Below are 24,952 nucleotides of genomic sequence, written 5' to 3' on the forward strand. Positions count from 1 at the left end.
GGTCTTCCAATATATGAAGCCTTATGAAGGTAATAGGCATTCGCTGGGTTGGATTTGACACTGTAGGGAATAGAGAATGGCCAGTGGAGGGTCAGATAGACAGATGAAAGACAGAGGTAGGCTCTATAGCTCCTTGAATCAATCAGATTTGAACCAGCCCAGGTCTGCTTCTGACTGGACCACATATCACTCTGGCTACTACTCATAGTGGATTACTCAAGGATACTCAAGTGGCAGAAGAGGTCCATCTTCATTTGAGGAGGGGGATCTTTTCAGAAAGCACTCCGATTCATGTTAATCTTTGAAGTAAAACCATGAACCGAAGTGATGTGCTAGCTTTTCTTTGTAGCCCATCATTTTACTTCAGTAGCATGCCTCAGCACTTGGGCATTTTACTTTTGAAATGACTCGGCTACGATTTTTCAATGCTAAACCCTGCTCTTTTCCTGATGCTTTACAGACTAGACACGTTTAATACCAAATAATCACATTTCACCTAGTTGTGCCTAAAGCTACAGTGCATGCCCAGTTCCTATTAGGGATGGGTCCACATTGCTAGGTGAGGTTGAGGCAGTTGAAACTGGCACTATATTGTGCCAATGTTTCAGATATATTGCTAATAGTTGTCGTCATACTTAGCATATATCAAGTCCTTTTTGGCTCAGACGAGGCAAAACTTGAGTTCAACTTCACAAAGATGATTTTCAGAGACAGGCACAGGACAGCAGACATAATCATTTACCCTTACAATTGTGTCATATGTAGACAAGCGAGGACTAGGGAAGAGAAAGGTGCTTACTCCATCTCAGAAAGTTAAACTTGAATAGATGTATGAGTAAGTACATTTAAAATCAGGTATTGGGAAATGGGCACAGAAGTTCAATATTATGATTTATGCAACACAATAGCCAGAGCAAACGCGACAGCAATCAACTTCACTAATCAAAGACAGTTGTGTTTTTTTTAGAAAGCAGCATAGATTTGCTGATTTTGTTAAACAGACAATGTAAACCCCAAGAAATGCACCGTAGCAAAACAAGTGACAGGGCAGCTGGGCAAGAGGTGGCTAGAAGAAGACTCACGTGAGGGAAAAAAGTAAATTATTTATCCAACATAGTTCCTAAGGGTCACGGCAATTACCTTACATCTTTTAATATCCACTTAAAGAATAAAGAACTAATATATTAGAAATTTCAATCCTTTAAATGTTGACCACAAATCATCAGGCGCGAGATGCCTGGAGATCCTCCACCTCTAAGGAGAGGCTTCTGGTCTTTGGATCATCAAACCTAGTCTCTGTTGGTACCGGTTGAGGGTGATGCAGGTGGATATTCCTTGTGTCCCACAATCCAGATACAGCATCTCTCCTTTAAATACCTAGGTATCTATACCTTCCGTCTCTCAGAGATGGCTTGGAAGCTTAATTTTCAGAACCTTATGAAAGGATTGACCAGGGACTAGTGGAAATTGAATCAGCTACCTCTAAACTATATGGGACAAATAGCATTTTTCAAAATTATGTGCCTCTCACACTTCTTATATGTCCTTGTAAATTTTCCACACCCATCTGCTCGCAGATGGTTTAAGATGCTGACATCAAAGATCATCACTTTCTTCCACATAGGGGGTCTTCACCGAGTAGCCTTTATTACCACCAGAAAACCCCCATACAAAGGAGGACTGGTTATGACTGACCTCTATGGCTATTACCTCGCCGCAGTAATTGCAAAGATAAATGATTGGTTCAGTGGGGGTTGGGATGTCCCCACCTATCAGGTGGAGGTGCACCTCTTGGGACCGCTTTATGGTGACCTAGTTTCTCAATCTCTCTCTGACACCACCCGGGTGCTTCTGGTTTGTTGAAGGGCAGCACTATGTTTAATTCTTTGGGATTCCAAACCCACCTGGATGCCACTGCTATGGCAAATCCCATGGTTACGTCAAGTAAAATAGGATGTAGCCTTACGGCTAGAGTGCTCGACCTCGAAGCTGGAGAACTGGGTTCGAGTTTAGGCAACGACGATCAACATCCTGTGATTCTGGGCAAATCACTTAATCTCCTCGTGCCTAACAAAAATGAATTAGTCCTTCTGTAACTAAATATGGTGCTCATGTAAAGCGCTCTGATACCCGATTTGGGTCTAGTTCGCGCTATAGAAAACTCTATAAAAAGAAAGTATCAGCCTGTGTACCAGTGCGTAATTTGTGACTGTGTTTGCCAGTGCTTGGCCCTGGCCCTTATTTCTCAACACCAGCAGTTATATTTCTGACAGACCATCACATGGCGCTGCTGCCTGTGAATTTGTGATTAAGGCAGATCAGACGAAAAATAAAAAAAATAGCACTTTATTTGGGCCCGCCTTACAACTTTGGAGACATGGAATATTCCAAATTGTCACATTTGTTACAGCGTGTTGGCTAGCAGGTAATGATGGCACTGGCATGTTGCATCGCTGGCAGAGTGAGGGCATTTAAGCTGCTTTGGCCTCCTGTGAAATACCTTGGTCCCTGGAACGTAATTGTTTTCAAATTAAGCACTACACCTCAATTTATGATTCACCTTTAAGTGAAACCAGTAGCATAAGTGCTCCCTTTGTGCAAATACATTTTTGGGGAAATACGTGTTGTAGTATTTCTTCGCAGGACATTACAAGTAAATGGCCCACACTGTAAATTAATATACAGGGACAACTCCACTGGTCAACCCACTGGCTGCGAGCCAGCAGGTGAAACATAAAACTATTACCTAAATTATTTTATTTTTCATTTGCCGGGTCTGAGCCAGCACGTAAAGGGAGTGACGGGCCGAGGCATGGGAGGGGGAGGAGGAATGCCATATGCACTCTCTATGTGTGCATATGTGTTTGGCTGGCCGTCTCAGGCCACACAAACACATATGCGCACTTAGGTGTCTCCAACCCCGCTGCATTCTCTGAGCTGGAGAAACACCACAGACTCCCTGGTTTGAACAGAGCATTTTTTCAGGCCACTCACACCTATCCCAGAGCTGCTCTCACATGAGAGCAGCGTCGAGATTGCACAGGGATTCTGTCCCAGTGTATGCTGGGAGCCTGGGACCAGAAAGGGAAGACAGAGGCGCAATGAGGGAGGTGGCTGTAGATCCAGGTAAGTGATTTTATTTTTTATTATTAACCCCCTGCACGCTCCCTGTTCTGCACTCCCCTGCGCCACCTCTACCCGCCCCCCACCTCTTCATTGTGTCAGCCGCCACTGTTAATATAAAGGGGCAAATGTATTAAAAAATTGGTTTGCGAGTCCTTAATAGCAATTTTTTGCGAATTGCTATTAAGGACTCGCAAAATGCAATGTATGTAGGAATCACAATAATAATTGCGATTCCTACATATTCCTTAATTGCGAATCGCAAATTGCGAACCGCCATTAAGGAATACCTTCCCGTTCATCCCTATGGGTCTAGAGGCCAATTGGAATGAATGGGAAGAAATTCGCAATTTGAGAGTACCCATTAGGTACTTGCAAATTGCGAATGCAATTTCAAGGGTGCAAGTGTGTCACAAGGACACCCTGTTGCAATCCCTGAAATATGTATCAATGCACATGTGGCGCACATACATGCCCTAAGGGCATGTATGTGCACCTAATGGCACTTTGAAAAATGCAAAAAAGTGCATTTTTCATAGAATTTGCAACTTACCACCAACTTAAAGTTGGTGGTAATTTGCGATTTCTTAGGGCAAATTCGCACAACTTGGGTGCTTCCTGCATTGCATTTAAGGAATCGCAAATTTGTAATTCCTCAAATGCATTTGCAAAATAGGGAATTGCACATTTTGCAGGGATGATACATCCCAAAAGCCTTTTTCCCGTTCGCAAACGGGCCGATTCTGAGAATCAGCCCGTGTGCGAACGGGAAATGGACTGGATACATATGCCACAATCACCAACATGCATCATTGTTGGTATTTGCGATTCCTAAATTGCGAAAATTAAGGAATCGCAATTTAGAAATCGCAAATACCTATGCATCAACAATTCGCAAATATTTTTGCAATTCCTTAATTTTCCTTAATTGCGATTCACATTTTGCGAATCGCAATTAGGGAAAACCTTCCCATTGATTCCTTTGGGCCAAAAGGCCCATAGGAATCAATGCGAAGGCATTAACATTTTGCGAATTTCGTTTTGCGAATCGCAATTTGTTAATGCATTTCAAGGGTGCTGAGGGGGGACCCCCCCCTGCACCCTTGAAATGTTTTTTAAAGTGCAAGTTTCACACACACACATGTCCAAAGGACATGTGTGTGTGTAACATGACACTTTCAAAATTGCTTTTTTGAGCATTTTTGAAAGATTTCGCAAATTAACACGAGGGTCAACCTTGTGTTAATTTGCTCCTCCTATTTGCGAATTCGCATTTTTAAAAACATTCACGCATTGCATTTAAGGAATCGCAAAAATGCGATTCCTTAAATGCAATTGCATTTTTAGAAATCGCAAAAAAATGCGATTTTTACAAAATTGTTTCATGCATCCCAAAAAGTGATTTTGGAATCGCAAACAGCCGAATTTTGCGAATCGTGCCGTTTGCGACTCCAAAATCGCTTGATGCATGTGGGCAATAGTTCCATACATTTTACAGTTGCATTTTTACGGATATATCAAAAGTATTAGGTCAGGATGTGCCAGCTGTAACACTTTATGGAAGATTACATTTTTAACTACGGGGGGCGTGGCTTGGCGCCGTGGGTGATGGCGGTGCCTGAGTGAAGCTCCGCTGAGGTGCCGGGAGTCTTACCTTCATTCCCGCGATGTTCCTGTTTTGACGCCTCATACTGCCGTCGGAACATCTCTACCATGCAGTGGCGCCATTGAAGACCTTTTTACAGCGAAGGAGACGAAGGTATTCGCCGCTCCGCCTTCACGGACGCGCCGGTGTGCGCAGCCGCCATTTTGCGCATCCTGTCACGGAGCGACTTTATCACAGAGACGGATGTGGTTCTTCGCCCAGCCTTCACTTGTAGGCTGTTCATCTTCCGGACCGCCTGTGTAACTCTTCAGGATCCAGCCCTGATGCCTTCTTTCTCCAGCGCCACACACATGAGGTAAAATTCTTCCCTCACACAGCGCGACCGCCATTTTGCGAGCTCTGCGGTCTCTGTGCTCAAATGTGGGACTATTCCTCCTTCTGCCTCACAATCTGGCTGCCCATAATTACAATTTCTTCTGGTTGCTTTATGGAATGACTTTCCTGCATACATTCTCGTTCAGCTGCAAGTAGGGATGGTAGATTACGTATTATCCTCATCAGTTAACATATTTAAATGGGATTTGCCTTACTGACGCAGAAGCTTCCTCCATATCTACTTCTCAGCCCAGCGATGACTTGGTGATTTGCCCTTATTAAAGGTCTTGCTGAACTACATTTACACTTTGGACTTTCATGATTTTCGGCGCAGTTTGTGGACACTTTATGTGATGTAATTGTCTGCACATTTTCGCCATTTTGCCTTTTGCTCTTCTTAAATAGCTCCTCATCACTGGGGTTGTTTCCAGCATTTTTCTTCGCTATTACCAACTGTCACTCAATCTTCGCTTCTTGGCTCCTCTACATGGGAAAACAACAACTCATGTCTCGCTCTTCCTCCAAAGCATCTACCAGGGTGGCTTTTATTAAGAACTCGAAAGTCTTCTCTGCTCTCTCCCAATTAGAAGACTCTCTTTCACCCTCAGGTTCGGAGGAACTAATGGAAACACCCTCTCCTACAACATTGGGGAAAACAACTGCCAAGCGGTTAAAAAAAACACCTCTTTCTCCGCCTAAGTCAGCATCTCCTGTATCCATGGAGCTGCTGTTGGAGGAAATACGCTCTTTTCGTCCTTTTCTCGAGGAAATTGGAACACTCCGCCCTTTTATGGAGGAGACTAATGCCAAGCTTCAAGTCCTCACGGACAATTGGTCTCAAATTGAGACGAGAGTCTCTTCAGTGGAACACTCTGTTGCATCTTTTCAGGAATCACAAGCCAAAGTTACCCATTTATCTTCCCAAGTAGGAGCTCTTCAAAAGCAGGTGGAGGAGTTGGAAAATAGAGGCAGGCGTAATAATCTTCGCATTTACGGCCTGGCAGAAAATCTTGAAGGGTCTGACCCGATTGCCTTCTTTAAATCCTTCCTTCCTAAACTGCTCCATCTACCGCAGGATACATCTCTCAACATCCAACGTGCGCATCGTCTGGGCCGTTTACCCACATCCCTCTCCATGTCTCAAAGGCCAAGGGGTGTCATTCTCTACTTCCTGGAGTACACAGATCTTCTGAAAGTTCTAGCAGCGGCTAAGGCTCGTCCCAAACTAACATGGCTTGACTCTCCAATCTTCTTTGCTCAGGACTATGCTAAAGCTACTGCCAACCGTAGGAAAGCTTTCCTCAGCATGAGAGAGGTTCTTCGCGCCATGGGTGCCCGATATGGCTTATATCATCCGTGTCTGTTCAAGGTTACCTATAATAACAAAACCACCACCTATGAAGATCCAGTGAGATTGCAGAGTTTCATCAATGCCCATCGTACCTCTACAATGGATACCTCTGGTCCTTCATCTTCCTCTCCTGGCTGACTCTTCACAATGCACGCTTGTTTGGAGACTTACGCTCTTTCATTGCTGTGTTGTTGTTCGCATCCTGTTTTAGGCTGATTGTTTGGTTCTGTTAGTCACTTCATGTTCAAATCACACGTTCTGTTGTTATGGTTTCCCCCTTTTTTTTTTTTTTTGCAGTTTCATGTTTACTTGCTTGTTTTCTTCCTTTTTAATATTATGACGTTCCCCATTATGTTCGTTCCTTCATCTTCATTTTTTGCCACTGCTTTTTGTTTTGTATTACCTTCTCAGCTTTACCCCGTATTTGTTTCCACAGGAACCCACTGATCCATGATGACATCTCCCTGGTTCCTTGCCCGGCTGTCCTCAGTTGTGTTGCCTTCCCTACCTGGCTCCTTCCCCCCTCATTTTCTTCTCGTACTCTCCCTTAGTAGGTATGTTTTCCTCATGTTTTTTGTACCATTTTTGCTTCCTGTCCCACTTCATTTCCCTTTCCTTTATCAATACACTTCCTGCTTTCCTTTCCGATGATGTTCTTTTTTCTTCAGGTTCTATTTACTCTTTTGCTACTTTAATTCATTTTTCTTTCTTACACCTTTTTCCTAACTTCTTCTTTTCTATTCCTCATTACCTTTTTGAATCATTACTCAACCAATCCATGGCTTTCATGTGTTTACTATGCCTTTAAATTTGGTTTCATGGAATGTTAAGGGTATTAACTCCCCAATTAAACGACAACGCATTTTATCTCACTTAGCTAAACTAAATATTGACATTGCATTTCTTCAAGAAACTCATCTTTCGGACACAGAATCTGGAAAACTCAAGAGAGGTTGGGTGGGTGACGTCTTTTTTTCACAGGGTGATGGGAAACGTAATGGTGTTGCCATTTTGTGTCGTCACTCACTTCCTCTAACGGTCATATCTCAGGACTCGGATACTAATGGCAGATGGATTCATGTCAGACTATCACTTAGAGGTGTTCCAATCTCTCTCCTTAATGTTTATGGTCCCACGACTGGTGAACCCCTTTTTTGGGCTGACCTTTCTCCCCGCATCACCCAATTCATGGATGATAACTTCATCCTTGCGGGAGATTGCAATCACCCTTTCGATCCTTTTCTGGACAGGAAATCTGATGCCACTTATATTCCCACAAAATCGCACAAACTGTTTACTCAAGCTATTTCGCAACATAAGCTTGTTGACTCGTGGCGTTTATGTAACCCGACTTAACAAGAATTCACTTTTTATTCCCCCCACCATCGTTCCCAATCACGGCTTGATTATATTTTTGTTTCCCATGCACTTACTCAAACCCTCCAGGCGGCAGAAATTGGTCCGATTTTACTTTCTGATCATGCCCCTGTACTGGTTAGTCTTGAAGTTTTACCCAAAACTGAGGGTCCTAAACGCTGGCGTTTTAATAATACCCTCCTCCTAGATCCCAACTTTTCTACTTCTTTTTCTGCCTTTTTTGATGAATTTTTCCTCTTTAATGATATCCCACCCATTTCGAAACATACTCTCTGGGATGCCTTTAAAGCAGCTGCTCGTGATTTTATTATTAATTTTGTCGCTAAAAAACGTAAATCTGCCCGCCAATTTACCAAAAACCTTCTCCATGACATTAAAAGATTGGAACACGCCTATTTTACTTCACATTCCTCAGATGGTCTGACATCTCTGGTTGCTGCCAAAATTAAATTCAATGAAAAATCTACTGAAGATGCTTCTTTGTATTTGCTTAAATCTAGTGCCAAGTTTTATGGTGGTAGGAACAAAGCCGGAAAGATTCTTGCTAATTACTTAAAGGTTAAACATAACAAAGTAAATATTGAATCAATGTATGATGATAATGCCCATTTACAACACAAAGATGCTGACATTCTTGCTACTTTTTCAAATTTCTATGAATCTTTATACACTTCAGACACACCATCTTCTCCCCAGACTCTTGATCACTTTTTCTCCACCATTCAAACTCCTACTTCTTTCCCTCCTGACCTTTCCTCCTTAGAATCTGACGCCTCACAGAAAGAATTGCTTACCGCCCTTCACCGTTTAAAACTGAACAAAGCCCCCGGCCCTGATGGGTTCACTGTTGAGTTTTATCTTCACTTTTCAAAACTTCTTATTCCAAAACTTCATTCCCTCATCCACTCTTTTGCTGAATTAGGCACTTCTTCCGGTACCTTTTCAGATGCCCATATTTGTCTAATTCCCAAACCCGGGAAGGATGTCCAATATTGTAAAAATTACAGACCTATTTCCCTAGTTAATATAGACTACAAAATCGTTGCCAAGTTATTAGCGATTCGATTAGATCATTTGCTCCCTGACCTTCTCGGTGATGAACAATCAGGCTTTGTTAAAGGCCGTTACATCACAGACAACACGAGACTCTTATTTAACATCTTAACAAAATCCTCCCATCTCCAATCTTCTCTTGCAGCCATAGCCTTAGATGCTGAAAAGGCATTCGACAGGGTCGAATGGCCATACCTCTTTCACACCCTTAACTGGTTTGGATTTGGTCCTAAATTTATTTCCCTAGTTTCGTTGTTATACTCTCATCCACGTGCTGCAGTTTTCGCAAACGGCCAAATCTCTCCTTATTTTGATCTTGGCAGAGGTGTCCGTCAAGGTTGCCCTCTTTCACCCTTCCTCTTCAACCTGGCCCTAGAACCTTTTTTGTCCAAACTTCGTCAAAACCCTGATATTCATGGCTTTCGTACCAAAGACCTTTCCATAAAACTAGCTGCTTACGCGGACAACATTTTATTATCCGTTTCGAACCCCATTGTTTCCATTCCTGCTTTTTTAGCGGAAGTACAACACTATTCCTCAATCTCTGGTTACAAACTTAACGATAAATGCGAAATTTTACCTTTGACTAAGTTTACTTTTAAAGATGATTTTACTGCCTCAAACTTCACCTGGAGTCCTTCTAATATTAAATACTTAGGTTTGCATATTACCCCCTCAATCCGTGATACTGTGTCCCTTTGTTTAACCAAGTGCGTCCAGAAAATCTCTGATCTCACAGCTAGATGGCATCCTCTTTACCTGTCCTGGTGGGGTCGCCTTGATACTATCAAGATGATGCTTTCCCCTGTTATTCTTTATACCTTATCCAATATTCCCGTTGCCATTCCAGCTAAATTCTTAAAAAAAATAAATTCAGTTTTATCCTCCTTTCTTTGGCATAAAAGCAAACCCAGAATGTCCCTGGCTAGGCTCACTCGTCCTGCCTCTGAAGGTGGAGTTAATTTCCCGAATTTTTCCGCCTATCACAAAGCCTTCCTACTACGTCAATCCTCCTTCTGGTTGCAGGACCCTGATTCTCCCTGCCCTTTGTGGACCAAGGTTGAGCGCCTTTTTCTCTCACCTTTCTCTTTAGCTGAATGCATCTCCTTTTCCCGCAAGCCCGCCTCAATTCTTACCTCTATACATAAGTTTACCCTTAAACTTCTCCTGTCCTCTCACCCTCCGCCCCCTACTTGTACTGCTGACTTCCTAGCTTCCACTATATGGCATAATAAATACCTTTTGATCCGGGGTAAGCCTATTCTATGGAAGTCCTGGAGAACCAAAGGGTTGCTTTGGATCTCACAATTGTTTTCGCAATCTACCTTCTTACCCTTTTCGACTCTTCGTCTCGCTTTTCACTTACCCCTTTCTTCTCTTCCCCAATATCTTCTTCTTAAAACATCAGTTATGGACGTATATAATAAACTTCCCGGCTCTCGTCCTCCTATATCTACTCCTGACCCTATTACTCACCTCCATTCTACTTTACTAACCCTTCCAAAAGCTTCTGTTCTATATACACATCTTCGTACACACACTCTTCCCAGACTTAAAAGCAAAGTCGAGGAGCAGTGGGAGGCTGATCTTTCCCTATCTTGGCCAACTTCCTTTTGGGATAGGGTCTGGTTAAAAATCCGTAAATCCTCCAGGGCTGCTTCCCTAACGCAATCCCTATTTTTTGTTTACAACCGTTTATTACATACTCCTTCCACCCTTCACAAACGTTTCCCCACCACACCAGATACATGTTGGTCATGTTCTTCCCCAAATGCTACTTTATTTCACATGTTATTCCTCTGCAAGAATGTTCATGCCTTCTGGTTACAAGTATGGGCTCAAATCAATGTCATTTTTTCCACTAATATTCCATTTTCACATGCTCATATTTTCCTGGGTAGCCTTTCTTCTTGTTGGGACCGCAATGATCTTAATGTTCGAATTGTTGACTTATTATTAGCGGTTGCATTTCAACAGATCACGATTAACTGGAAGTCTACGTCAGGTATTACTTTCAAAGCTTGGTGGTATAATGTCTGTTACAACCATAGACTCGACACTGCTTTTGTTTTTCCTGCACAGATGGCAACTAAACGTGCTGAGTTATGGCTTCCTATTACATTATATTTAGACAATTGTACAACCCGTTCCTTTCGTCCCCGACCTGCTCAGCAGGAAGTTCCTAAACCCCCTTGATACCCTTTACATTTCTTCATGTTCAACTAAACTATTTTATTGCATAGCTATATTTGCATTTTATTCTATTGCATATTTCTTGTACCCTTTATTTTTTATGCTTTCTTATTTATGATTCACATTTATATTTTGTATTGCTTATTTCAAATTGCATTGTTCTTCTTCCTTTTTATTACTCTCTCATTGTATCTTTCTATTTCCCTTTCCCTCTTATCCCCTTATTATTATTTCCCCTTTATTATCTCCCTTTTAGTATTTGTTCCTATTCTGTATTATTACCATGCATTCCTTTAATAAACTTAATTTTGAACTGAATTTTTTTTTAACTACACTGTAAAAATCAAAAATAGTTTTCTAGGCAACAATTAGTGCTATAAAGTGTGTTTCAAGGTGGATATGTTACACATTCAGCAGGAGATGTGGGTCATTCATGATGATGTCCCCTTTCCTGTCCGTGCCCTACCTTTCTAAAACGTACGAGGTAGGAGTGGATGTCAGGGACTTATATTTGTTTCCTGCTTAAGAGTAAGTGGGTTTCCCCTGACGCAAGTACTTTTTCTATTAGCAACACGTTAAAAAAATATGTGGACTTCTCACAGGAAGTCCTCTCTCTGAAGTGAAGGTCCAGTTTTCATTGGAGTTTAAGCTGTCTTACTGAGGTACACATTGTGGGACATAACTTTTTCAGGAAATTATGCTGCCTAAATGATCCTATGTGCATACAGAAAAAAACAGTAAATGTACCCAGAGTGCTCTGTGGCCTGTGGGGCCTCACTGAGGTAGTATATTTGAAAGGAATGAAGGATGGTTCTTTAGGCCCTGGAAGGAAAAAGAACAGGTGTGATTATCAGGAGCTCCCAGGCGACACAGCATCTTAGGTTGCAACAGAACGTGCATTTCTTAAACTCTAGGATGAGGTACACATGCAAATTCGCTTGTGAAAATTGCCAAAAATGAATTAAAAATAAAAAGATGCCATATCCTTGTATAGCTAAGTAAGAGACATGCAGTCCGATTAGATATAAATCGTGAGCAGGTGGAGAGGTTCTTGGACAAACATGATGCCAGTTAACAGCCTTACTATCCTGAGAGTAAAGGCAGAGCATTCCCATGAAAAGTCTGAAAGCAGATGGAAGCAACATTCTCACTTGTGCATCATGGTAAGGAGCTATGAAATGGCAATGGCGAGGATGACAGAAGAAAGACACAAGTCACCAGTTGTTCACTTTTGTTTACCATGAGTTGCCTTTGATGGCCGTTGAGGAGCACGAGTGGGTTTTGTTGTGGCAGGTGTAGGGCTGGTCCAATATACTATTATGAAAAAATATGTGAATTACAAAGAGAGTACCATTACTCAAAGTGTGTACCAGAGATATGCGCACCGCAAGTGCAACCTTGTACAAAAAAGCCATGTCCCTATTTGATATAATGACTTATAATCAAATTCATTCCATGGTGAACACTCATGCAGCTCTATGAGGGAAAGCTCCAAAGATGGTACATTACATTGCACTGTAATCATTTAGAGTTTGCAAACAAAGAACAGTAGTTTCAAACTGCTAGATTCATCAAAGTCCCGTTTTGCGAGTCTGTAATAGCGATTCATAAGGAATCGCTATTAAGGACTAGCAAAACGGGATTCATGTAAAAATTGCAAAAAATATTGCGATTCCTACATCTTCCTTATTTGCGATTAGCAATTTGCTAATCGCAAATAAGGATGCGATTTCAAGGGTGCAGGGGTGTCCAAAGGACACCCTGTAGCACCCCTGAAATGCAAATGTACACGTGTGTTGCGCACACACATGTCCAAAGGACATGTGTGTGTGTAACATGCAACTTAGAAAAATGCACTGAAGTGCATTTTTCTATGTTTTTGCTATTTACCACGAAGTTACAGTTTGTGGTAAATAGCGGCCAAAAATTGCGAATTCGCAAATTAAAATTGGTTAATGAATTGCATTTAAGGAATCTCAAATAGAGATTCCTTAAATGCAATGCCTCGCAAATATGCGATTTCGCAATTAGCGATTTTTGCATTTGGGATGATGAATCCCAAATGCAAAAATTGCACTCGCAAAGGGCCAGATTCTCAGAATCTGGCCCTTTGCGAGACGATTTTTCCTTCATGAATCTACCTGTAAGTCATTACACAGTCGGCTGCAACATTTTCTGAAACAACTACTGTGGATTTCTTACGCAAATTTTCCTAGAATTATGTACCTTGCCGTCAGAGATATATCAAGCAGAAGCTATATGTAACTTACAAGTAATGCTTTATAACGTGTGTCCTCCAAATGGTTAAATGCACTTCGTCGACTTGTTTTTAAAGCAGAGCGGATTTCTGTATTCGGGTGAGTGATTGTAGTGGGAAACCACTGATTCATCGCACTTTTCAATTTGTATAGTCAATTTTAACATGGCAGCTTAGGAGAATAGCCCAATGCTCACGTTTAGTGCGAATGGAATGAGAATAGTGCTTGTGTTTTCCTGTGCATCATTAGTACATACAGTCAGACACAAAAAAACAGTGTTTAACTTTATACCTTTGATTTTAACCATGAACTGGTGGCATAAAGGAATTAATCAGCACACTCCAAGTTCAATAGCTATCTAGACCTTAGTAAAAGGGAAAATAAGAAGATCTAAAAACGCAGCTCGACCTTCAGCCCTTTGAAGTGTCTTCAGTTACCAAGTAACATTTGGAAAACGTGAAGAAATCCATCGCTTTAAATATTAAATATACCTTACATTCCTTTGATAGTCTTCATTTGGCAGTACAAAATGGAATGTGATCGTTTATTGGACTTCAGTCAAATCGTATGCGAAGGAGTGGTTTAAAATTATTTAGCCATCCAGTATCTTGTTTACAGAAGACAGACCCTTCCTTTAATTTAATTCTATAGGAAATTGCAAGCCTCCATTAAGCTGGGTTGCACAGACATTGCTCTCTGCTGTTCAGATGTCATCCTTTCAAGAGCATCACCTGGAGCCTGGCTGGACAGTTTCGATGCAGCTATTAGCCATTAAAAACATCCTATACTGCTTCACGGAGCTGAACACAGCTTAACTTAGTTTAATACTTGATAAACCTCCATTTGGAGCTAAATTTCTCAATTAAAAATTAAATAAATGATAATGTAATGTGCTGCTGGCAGGAACATTCGGCAAGGAGTCACGGGAACTAAAAGCAGTTGCCCTAGAGTGGTTAAAGGCAATAATGACACATATGTAGAAAGCAATGCGTTTGGGTCTACGATATACTAAAAGGTGAACAAGAGAAGACCTATGCAAAAAGAACAATAGATGGACAGAATGCAGAGCAATGTCATACATTCATCCCAGTACAGAGATCTGGGCCTAAATCCATCGTTTTTTTGATCACCTTGCCATTCCAGTTTGGACCCAGCCATATGCAAATCAGTCTTGACCCTGCGCCCAATGGGAACAGTTCAGCCCGAACTGTCAAGCCAGGTGCTCCCTGGACTGAAAACAAGCGTCCTAGGACCAGTTTTGGGCTTTCATCCCTCATCAGCCAGGATAGCTTGACTCCAGTTCCATGAAGAGCACCGGACCCACGTCTGGCCAGTGCGGGCTGGACTGTTCCCATGAGGCACAGGGTCTAGATTGATTTGAATAGGGCCAGGTCTAAACTGATGTGGCATGGTGAGCAAAAGAATGATGGATTTAACCCAGATCTCTTGACTGGGGGTGAATGTTCTCATTTGTTCGTCATTCTGCCCATCAATTGTGTGTCTTTTGCTTTCTCGCCCTAAGTGCGCCAGGTATGCCCAGACAATTGTGTGTCTTTTGCTTCCTCACCCGAAGTGCTCCAGGTATGCCCAGACCCTGGTCCTGGCCTCACTGTGCCACTGGAATCAAGCTATCTTGGCTGACGAGGGGTGAAACCCCGAAACCAGTCCTAGGATGCTTGTTTCCGGTCCAGGGAGGACCTGGCTTGGCAGTTCGGGCTGGACTGTTCCCATGAAGCACAGGGTCAAGACTGATTTGCATATGGCCAGGTCTAAACTGGGGTGGCATGGTGAGCAAAATAATGATGTATTTAACCCAGATCTCTTGACTGGGGGTGAATGTTTTGATTTGTTCTGCATTCCGTCCATCAATTGTGTCTTTTGATCAAGAGAAGACCATCATACATAGTACACTGAATGAGTAAGCGTTATCTTCCTCAATGACTATATTGCAACATTTTTTTTAATGTGAACAGTTTGACTCACTGAAATGAGGGTATGGGAGCAGACATGTTGAAAATGAGCACCCACATGAGGGGATGTTAACTGCTCAATGTATTCCCTCAGGTATGTCTTTGCCATTCTCTCTGACAAGTTGCTGACGATGTGACCTCTGCGTGTCTTTTATTGTTCATGTTTTTAGACTTTCTACATTTTCAACCACCTGCCTTGATATAATTGTTTTGATTACCCAAGTGTTTCAGCAAATGCTAAATGTTTCATGGACATGATGATAACTTATCAGGACGATTTATGAAGGCTGCTCAGCTGCAGTCAAACAATACGTTTTAGCATTCATCAAACAATTAGGTCAGATTGTTTAATGAGAGCCCTTGAACTAATTTTGCTAAGAACTTTACTAGCAAAAAGAAGACAATTCTTCCCTTCGGATGCCAGAGCCAATATCACAACAAAATAATCATCCTTGTATCTAAGCATTAATGGCACCAGATATATTGAGCCAAAATGTGTTGCACCGCATCCATTCAACCAAATAAACTTAAAAACATCCAAATGTCTTTGATAACAATGTTTTTATAATTTAAAAATTATCAATTGTGTACACACACCTATGTGCCAAGAAATTGCTAATGACGGTCAAACCCCTTATGTCTCTAATTCAGTTTGCACACTTACAGCCTGATTCATCAAAGACCCGTTTTGCGAGTCTATAATAGCGATTCATAAGGAATCGCTATTACAGACTCGCAAAACGGGATTCATATAGGAATTGCAAAAAGAATTGCGATTCCTACACATTCTTTATTTGCGACTAGCAAATTGCTAATCGCAAATAAGGAATAACTCCCCATTCATTCCTATGGGCCAAAAGGCCCATAGGAATGTATGGTGAGTATTCTGTTATAATCCGATGTCTGTCCTCTTTAAAGAACCATATGATGTCACCTAGAATGATGTCACTGAGAATGTGAGCTTCAGGCAGGGAGTTCGTGTTAGCCTTGAAACTGACTGGACGTTGATGCTGCGGCTAATAAAAGATACTTAAATCACATGAAATCGAGTATCTATCTTTTTAACAATGGCGAGGAGGACGACTTAACTTGATTGGGGACAAGTGGACAGCAGCATCAATTCCCCTAAGATCTTAATTGGACTTATTTGGATTCTAATCTATTTTTTTCATCAGTGGAAATACAAAACAAAACAGAACTTTGGACTGTTGAAGATTTACAGCGCTGTAAGATCTTGACGTCGTGTTCAACAATTAAGATATTTTGTTACCGTTTCACATACTTTGTGTGCTTCGTAGTGCCTGCAACCGCCCCCGCATTTTTTAACTCTGAGGAAGGTTCCATACCTCGTGAGCCTGGACATTCTCTCGAGAGCTTGGAAACATTCCCTGCGCGCGTTTGTGCCTTCACCGGAATGCTTCTCTGAATGCGAAGGGTGACGGAGCTCGCTTACGTCAACACGTCTGAATTGAACCCCGCGCTTGAACGTAGGTGCCATCTTGCGTTTACCTAATTCCTGAAGGAAAAGACTGTGCTCTTTTAAACACGATCTTTGGCGCATTAGTTCTGCCATCTCTTCATCGATACGGACTGGCTGTTAACTGCGGATCGTGTCAGTCTTCTCTTCTGAGTTTGGTTATTGCCATTTCGTCTGATTATTTTACGGTATTACCTATTTTTGATTTTTTTTCTTGAGATTTACTATGAGTTTTACAAAGACTGATTACCAGGTTACCACAAAGACATTACTTTAATACAACTTGGATCATTACCTCACACGTACTATTTATTTTATTTTAAGACTGCTCATCAAAAAAAAATGCTCTCTTCTTCATTCCTGACTATTGTGACTGTTTCTTATTTTCGCCTCACCATTTAACAATTTCTTTATTATGGCTACGTCCACTTTAATGTCTCAACCTCCTCCTTTCCTTTCTGAAAAAGGAGATCCAATACTACCTTGGAAGCGATGGAGAAATCTTTTTGACTCTTACATCTTGGCTATTGGCGGAGAAAAATTTTCTGCACTCAGAAAACAGGCTATTCTTTTACATAATTTGGGTGTAGAAGGACGTAACATATATGACAGTATGGATTTACTTACAATTGGAAGTGGTGAGGGTGAGCCTTGTGATGTATATGAAATGTCAATGATGATGTTACAAACATATTTTGGTCCTCGCATAAATATTGTTTTAGAACGACACAGGTTTTTTACAAGGACACAGGGTTCTACTGAACGAGTCAAAAGTTATGTAGCCTCTCTTAAAACATTAGCACGTACGTGTGAGTTTGAAGAATTGTCTAATTCTTTAGTCAGGGATCAATTAGTGCGATGCACAAATAGTTCTCGAGTACAAGAGAAACTTTTATCAAAAAATCCTACTCTGGATGAGGCTATTAAAATTGTTGAAGGAATGGAAAACACCTCATCTTGGGTAAAAGAGATAAAAAGAGGCCATGAAGAGAAAAGAGAGTTAGAAAGTGAGATTCATGTTGTTAATGATGAACACAGTTCTGAACAACGTGTGAGTGTGGGTAAGGTTGTTGCTAATGACAAATTAAAAAAAAATGACAAAGATGTGGCCACGCGCAACTTTGTGAAGCCTCAAGCAAATAGTGATGAAAAAGGGAGTAAAGATTCATTTAAACCTAAGTGTATGAGATGTGGGAGTTTCACACATTTTTCGAGTTATCCACAATGCTATGCAAAGGATGCTGTATGCATGAAATGTGGTATTAAGGGACATTACGCTCGAGTCTGTAAGTCAACACGGGCTCCAGAAAAAAAAAATCCTGATGCAGTACGCATTGTAGTGTCTAGCATCAGGGAAGAAGATGGTATGACTGATGCTGACAACATTTCAATGCCAGAGTGTGACATCATGGTGAATAGTTTCAAATTTGTTGTCTTGGCTGACTCAGGGTCTCCTTACACCATGATAGGGAACAAACAATGGGATGAAGTTGTTGGGTTAGATGAAACTGCTTTGATTCCACCTGATATAAATCCAGTCGGTTATGCTAAAGCAAAAATTAATGTTGTTGGTTATATAGAGGCTTGCATTAAATTTAAGGACAGAAAGGCATTTGGTAAAGTTTATGTAGCTATGAGGGGCGATAACCTGTTAGGTTGGAGACATCAGCGCGACCTGGGGATTACACTTAATCCATCTGCTAAGGATCCTAGAGATCAAGTTATGTTGATCGATAGTGATAGTAATGCTGGTACTGTTGACAATCAAGATTGTGTGTATTTCAAAAAATTTCCTGAAGTCTTTTCTGAGGATTTAGGATGCCTTAAGGGTTTCGAGCACAAGATTATTCTAAAAAATAAGGCCATACCTTGTGTTTACAAAGTAAGAAAGGTTCCAAACATGATGATGGATCCTTTGAAGCAGGAGTTGGAGAGGTTACTGAAGTTGGATGTGATTGAGGAAATAGAGGCATCAGAATGGTTGGCCCCCATTGTTTTGGCCCCGAAGGATGGGGGGGCCAAAATTAGGATGTGTGTGGATTTGAGGGGGTTAAATCAGTGGATCTGAGTTGACAGACAGTCGTTACCTAATATTTCGGAGTCACTTAGTACCCTGAAGGGTGCGTGTGTTTTTAGTGTTTTGGACTTATCGTCCGCTTATCACCAGATTGTCTTGCATAAGGAATCTAGACATCTCACATCGTTTGTGACACCCTTAGGTGCATATTGTTTTAAGAGAATGCCCTTCGGATTGGCATCGGCAGCCGCATGTTTTCAGAGGGTCATGAAGAGGGTTTTAGATGGAATTGGCAACATCATGTTCTTTCAAGACGATAGTCTAATCTATGGGAAAGGAGAGATTGAACATAGTAAGACCTTGCTTGAAGTTTTGGAAAGATTAAAGGAGAAGGGATTGACTGTAAAAAAAGAGAAGTGTCGAATTGGTGTGGAGACTGTTACGTACCTTGGTCACGTGATTTCTGGTGCGGGAATACAACCAAAGTTAGAACTGGCAGAATGTGTTATGAAAGCTCCAGTACCTAGCGATAAAGACCAAGTGAGGTCATTCCTAGGACTTGCGGAATTTTACGCCAAGTTTGTTCAAGGATTTGCTTGTGTGACTGAACCCATTAGGATGTTACTCAAAAAAGGTGTACATTTTGTGTGGTCAGAGGATTGCCAGAAAGCTTTTGAGAAGATCAAGGAGGAGATTGGAAAAATGCCTACTCTAGGACATTTCGATGTGAATAAAAAGACCATTTTAACCACTGATGCTAGCCTCAAGGGTTTGGGCGCAGTACTTTCTCAAGTAGTAAATGGTGAACAAAGTACAGTTGCATTTGCTTCCAGGGCACTTAAGCAAGCAGAGGCAAACTATTCTTGCATTGACAGGGAAGCACTTAGTGTTTTCTGGGCGGTTCAACACTTTAAGTTTTACTTATGGGGAATTCCATTCCTGGTAAGAACCGACCATAGACCCCTTGTTCAGATTTTTTCTTGCAGGCATAGTGAACATTTAACACCAAGAATTAAACGTTGGAGTGAGGGTTTACAAGAGTATAATTTTATTGTACAATATATACCTGGGTTGAATAACAAATCTGCTGACTGTTTATCGCGATTACCACTGAAGGAAGGCAGTGATGATGACAAGGAAGAATGTCTATTCTGGGTTGCTGAAAATTCACTGACACAAGATGAGTGGAGGGATGGTGTGACTAAAGATAAGATTCTATCTGAGCTCAAAACCTGGATAAATCAAGGTTGGCCAGACTATAAATCCTTAGATCAAGAGATGAAAACGTATTGGTCTGTTAAAGATGAAATTTCTTTTGTGGGGGACAATTTACTGAGAGGTCTGAGGGTGATTCCCCCAATTGAATTTAGAGACAAAATTATAAACACTGCTCATGAAGGTCATCTGGGAAGGAGTCTCACCAAGGCTAGAGTGAGAGAGAGATACTGGTGGCCTACCATGGACCGTATGATCGAGGGGGTGGTTAAAGACTGCACTTTGTGTGCATCTAATGACAAGTCATATGCAACCAATCACACACCCTTGTCACCAGTAAAAATTGCTGAGATTGTCTGGACAAAGTTAGGTTTAGACATTATGGGACCATTCGATTTATTACCACCAAGTGAGCGTTTTGTCATTTTATTGGTAGATTACACATCTAAATGGGTAATAACGAAGTGTACTTCTTCTGTAAATGCCAAATCTGTTATTGAGTTTCTAAAGGGAGTATTTGCTTTGAAGGTTTACCTAAATTCCTGATAACAGATAATGGTGTACAATTCGTCTCTAGTGAGATGAATGATTTTCTCAAAAATTGTGGTGTGATTCATCAGAAAACTGCATTATATTCTCCTCAGGCTAATGGTTTAGCGGAAAGGATGAACCGGTTGGTCAAAACTTGCCTTCAACGTGCATTGGATACCAAATCATCTCTTAAAGAGATCTTGAGAGACACTTTATGGGCACATAGAACCACTCCTAATGTTGTTACTTTAACATCTCCTTTTGAAGCCTTGAGGGACAGAAAGGCGATCTCCAAGTTAAATCCTGTTTGGATGCCAATAATGGAAGGTGAAGCTTTATCTGCTGAAATTAAAAAAAACAAGATCTTAAAATATCAGAGTCAATACAAAACAAGATATGATTCTAAAATGAGTGTGAAAGGGAAGAAGTGGAATGTTGGAGACAGGGTTTTGATAAAGAATCCTAGGCACACGCTTAAGGGCAAATGTACCTTCATGGGTCCTTTTACTATTGTCTCCATTAAGAAAAATGTTGTGAAAGTTAGCAATGGTAGCACTTGGAGCATGTCCAGGTTAGTCTAATGTTTGAAGAGTGGTTCAAATTCTTCAAATTCTCGAAGCTGTTCTCAAAATGATCTTGATGATGTTGGGTCATTCACTCATGATCGATGTGCTGGAACTTCTAGTACCGATTTGACATCTACTGATTCTAGTTCTAGTCACTTTTCCAGTAGACAACGTCATTTGCCGTTGAAATTTAAAGATTATATTATGTCTTGAATTGCAGTTGTTAAAATTATTGTTATGTTATTTTTACTGTATCTAACTTGACCATTTCTTTTTTTTATTTGGTCATTCTTTTTCAGGTTTCTTGTTGCGTTGTTTTCTTTGATTTATTGGGGAGGGGATGTGTTATAATTCGATGTCTGTCCTCTTTAAAGAACCATATGATGTCACCTAGCATGATGTCACTGAGAATGTGAGCTTCAGGCAGGGAGTTCTTGTTAGCCTTGAAACTGATTGGACGTTGATGCTGCGGCTAATAAAAGATACTTAAATCACATGAAATCGAGTATCTATCTTTTTAACATATTCCTTATTTGTGAATAGCAATTAGCTAATCGCAAATAAGATAGCGATTGAAAGGGTGCCAGGGGTGTCCAAAGGACACCCTGTAGCACCCCTTAAATGCAAATTGAAACAGGTGTTGCGCACACACATGTCCAAAGGACATGTGTGTGTGCAACATGCAACTTAGAAAAATGCTTTTAAAAGCATTTTTCTAAGTTTTCGCTATTTACCACGAGGTTTGACCTCGCGGTAAATAGCGGGCCGAAATTGCGAATTCGCAATTTTTAAATGGATGATATAGAGATTTCTTAAATGTAATTCCTCGCAAAATAGCGAAATCGCAATTACTGATTTTTGCATTTGGGATGATGAATCCCAAATGCAAAAATAGCGCTCGCAAAGGGCCAGATTCTCAGAATCTGGCCCTTTGCGAGCCGATTTCGGCTTGATGAATCAGGCTGTTACTGTCTAAATGTCCCTAATATGACTATAGTCATACAATGACAAAGCATTTTCCAAATGTCTGTAGAATTAGAAGTGAAAACCTGTATCTCAAAATTAAGTCCAGCAGACTGCTGTGAACGACGATGGGGAGGGTAGAATATCGGTCTTTAAATGTAGTATTAAGGGGGGGGGGGGCGTGGTTTGGCCAGCCAACATGGCGGACTCGGCTTGAGTGAGCTCCGCGCGTCCACGCCATCAGTCCTGCCTAAATCCGTCTCAGTGCAGCCCAGGATATCACAAGTGGAGCTGAGGAGCGGGGAGCCGATCGCTGCAGTGCTCCGACATCGAAGTTCCCCAAGACGTGGTACGAGCCGGGCCTGGAGCTGCCAGCCTGTTATCCTGTCCTCGGCGAGTGCTGCTGAGAACTGCACGGGGGCCGGGTTGGGGCTCCAAGGTGAGGAGTATGGCTGGTGAGGGGGGCTGAGCGTGGAAGGCTAGCGGTGCTTGTTCCCCGGACCTCCTCGCTGGCTTGTTATGGCGATTGCTACCTCTTTCCCTGGCTGGCGTCCTGGTCATGGGAGGGCCTCCCGGCCTGAGTCGGCTTTTCCGCTCGGGGTCTGGGCCCGCGTGGGTCCGGGTGCTGACTGGTGGAAGGACGGCACCGCTGTGCCCCCATGGGGTGGGGGCGTGTGGCGCATCTTTCACTAGGCTTGATGCCTATGATACTTCTACAAACAACACATGGCTACTCAGGCGACTGTTTTTCCCGTTGGGGGACCTGACCGTGTTGACTTTTATTTTGTTCGGGGGCTACCGAACAAAATCAAACGGGGAGCCATCCTTAGGCAGTCCATGCGGTATGGAGCTGACATTCTTCTCCTGCAGGAGACTCATGTTTTGGGTAATAAGGCTCCCTTCTTGGCAGGTTTGGTTATCATTTGATTTACCATGCTGGATTTACAAGGGTTTCCCAAGGGACATCTATTCTCATTCACCGCCGTGTTCCCTTCATCCATGTACAACACTGGGCGGTTCCTGGGGGTAGGTATGTTCTCCTGTCAGGTACAATTTATGGAGAACAAATTAACTTTGGTAGCATTTACGCGCCCTGCCTCAGGGGACCACTTCCGTTGACAACATCACCTGTCTGTGGAGCGAACTTCCAGGCCTTATAACTCTTTTGGGAGGGGACCGGAATGATACCATGTCATCACTTGATAGAAGGTGTGGCTCCATTGTGGGACCTCCCACAGCTGTATCTAAATTGTCCCTACTCGCCGGCACACTGGGGTGGTCAGACATATGGTAGGAATATCGCCCCGCTGAGATAGGCTACACCTATATGTCCACGGTCCGTGGATCTATGTCGCGGCTAGATTATATGTTCACGCCACGTAGCTAGATCCATAGATTTTCCCAGGTCTCCCATCTCCCCAGGGGGCTGTCTGTTCATTCTCCAGTCACTGTAAAGCTTCTCCTACACTTTCAAAAACCTCCTTTTAGGTGGCGAATGTCTCCTTGGCAACTTTGAGACCCAGATTACCATGAGTCACTTGCCAAGGTCATGCAGGCGTATCTAGATATAAACGTCGGAGCGGCCCCATCTAAAGAAACCCTTTGGGAAGCTATAAAACCCACAATCCGGGGGGGTGGACATTAGCTGTTGTGTGACTGAAAAACATAAGCACTCCGCCCAACGTGCCTAGATGGAGGCATACATGTTTTGAGACACAATACATACCTAATCCCAGTCCCTTCATCCAGAATAATTTATTTCTTACACAACAGCAGCTACTGCATCTCATGGACGAGGTGAAGAAAATGTGGCTTGCGTCCCAACACCGAATATACCAGTGGGGGACAAATCAAGCAGAATTTTACACAGACTGTGCCAAGCTGAGTGGTCCCCGGCCACTGTTCCAACTATCTGTGAACAGATGGTGTCTTGCATACCTCTACAGAGGAGGTTGTCGCAGAATTTGCACGTTACTTCTCCACACTATATGCACGGAAGGAACAGTCAGAGTTCCTTCAAGACATCCCCTCGAGACTAACAGATCAGATGAGAGACCAACTCGATGTTCCCATTTTTTTTTAAACAAACTTTATTGGGTTTTACATACATACATACATATCCATTTACCACTGTTCGACACCAGAGATATTATCTCAGGAGGTACAGCCCACTATGATCTGCATGCCTCAATAGACTGAAAGGTGCCCGCTAACCAGGGCCAGCCCTCCCTCCAGCTCCTGCATTTACCCCCTGATATACAGGTCTAACTTCTGTGCTGTGAACTACTTAGCACATAAATTTAATACCCCATGTTATCCCATTCTACTTACCCCCACCCTCCCCTCCCTCCAGGCGTGCCACTTCCCGGTGTGCAATGGCTTGGTACAGTCAGTATCCCCCCCCTGCATGTCATAGATCTTGGGGCCCGTGCATCTACTAGAGTTCCACAGCTGGTGTACCCATGCCTTACTTTAGATAGCTTAGAAACCAACCCAATATCATGCTTTAACAATCGCACTTTATCCTGAAGCCTCCGGGATCTCCTCCGCCCAGTCGTCAGCTCCCATATACTCTATGTTCCTTAGTGATACCACCAGTGCCTCACACGCTCTCGCAAATCGATTCTCCCATTACAGTGGATGACTTAGCGGCGGCACTGGCTGCGATGCGTCCGGGGTGGGCTCAGGACCTCTATGGGTTTCCCATTGAGTTCCTCCAATCACATATGTCCACTCTGGGCCTTCATTTCATGGAGACAATGCAAGATGCCCTTGAACGGCAAATACTACCACGGGACTGGTGACTGGCCGAAATTGTCCTTTTCTTTTTTTTTTTTTTTTTTTTTTTAACCTTTATTGAACAATGAAAGCTCACAA

The 24,952-nt window shown here is 42.2% G+C and overlaps 1 protein-coding gene across 4 annotated transcripts in view; it reads right to left on the reverse strand.

Annotated features, from left to right (window-relative positions):
* ABI3BP (ABI family member 3 binding protein) overlaps positions 1 to 24,952 on the reverse strand; it is a 2,192,437-nt gene that overhangs the window by 462,160 nt on the left and 1,705,325 nt on the right. For all 4 annotated transcript variants that reach the window (XM_078657771.1, XM_078657774.1, XM_078657775.1 and 1 more), the window contains 2 exons: positions 12,318 to 12,392; positions 11,826 to 11,900 (listed from right to left, as the gene is read on the reverse strand). In XM_078657771.1, coding sequence (XP_078513897.1) covers positions 11,826 to 11,900; positions 12,318 to 12,392 — 150 coding nt within the window. The remainder of the gene's footprint in view (positions 1 to 11,825; positions 11,901 to 12,317; positions 12,393 to 24,952) is intronic.

Source organism: Lissotriton helveticus, chromosome 8, assembly GCF_964261635.1.
Source record: "Lissotriton helveticus chromosome 8, aLisHel1.1, whole genome shotgun sequence".
In the NCBI taxonomy this organism is placed as follows: Eukaryota; Metazoa; Chordata; class Amphibia; order Caudata; family Salamandridae; genus Lissotriton; species Lissotriton helveticus.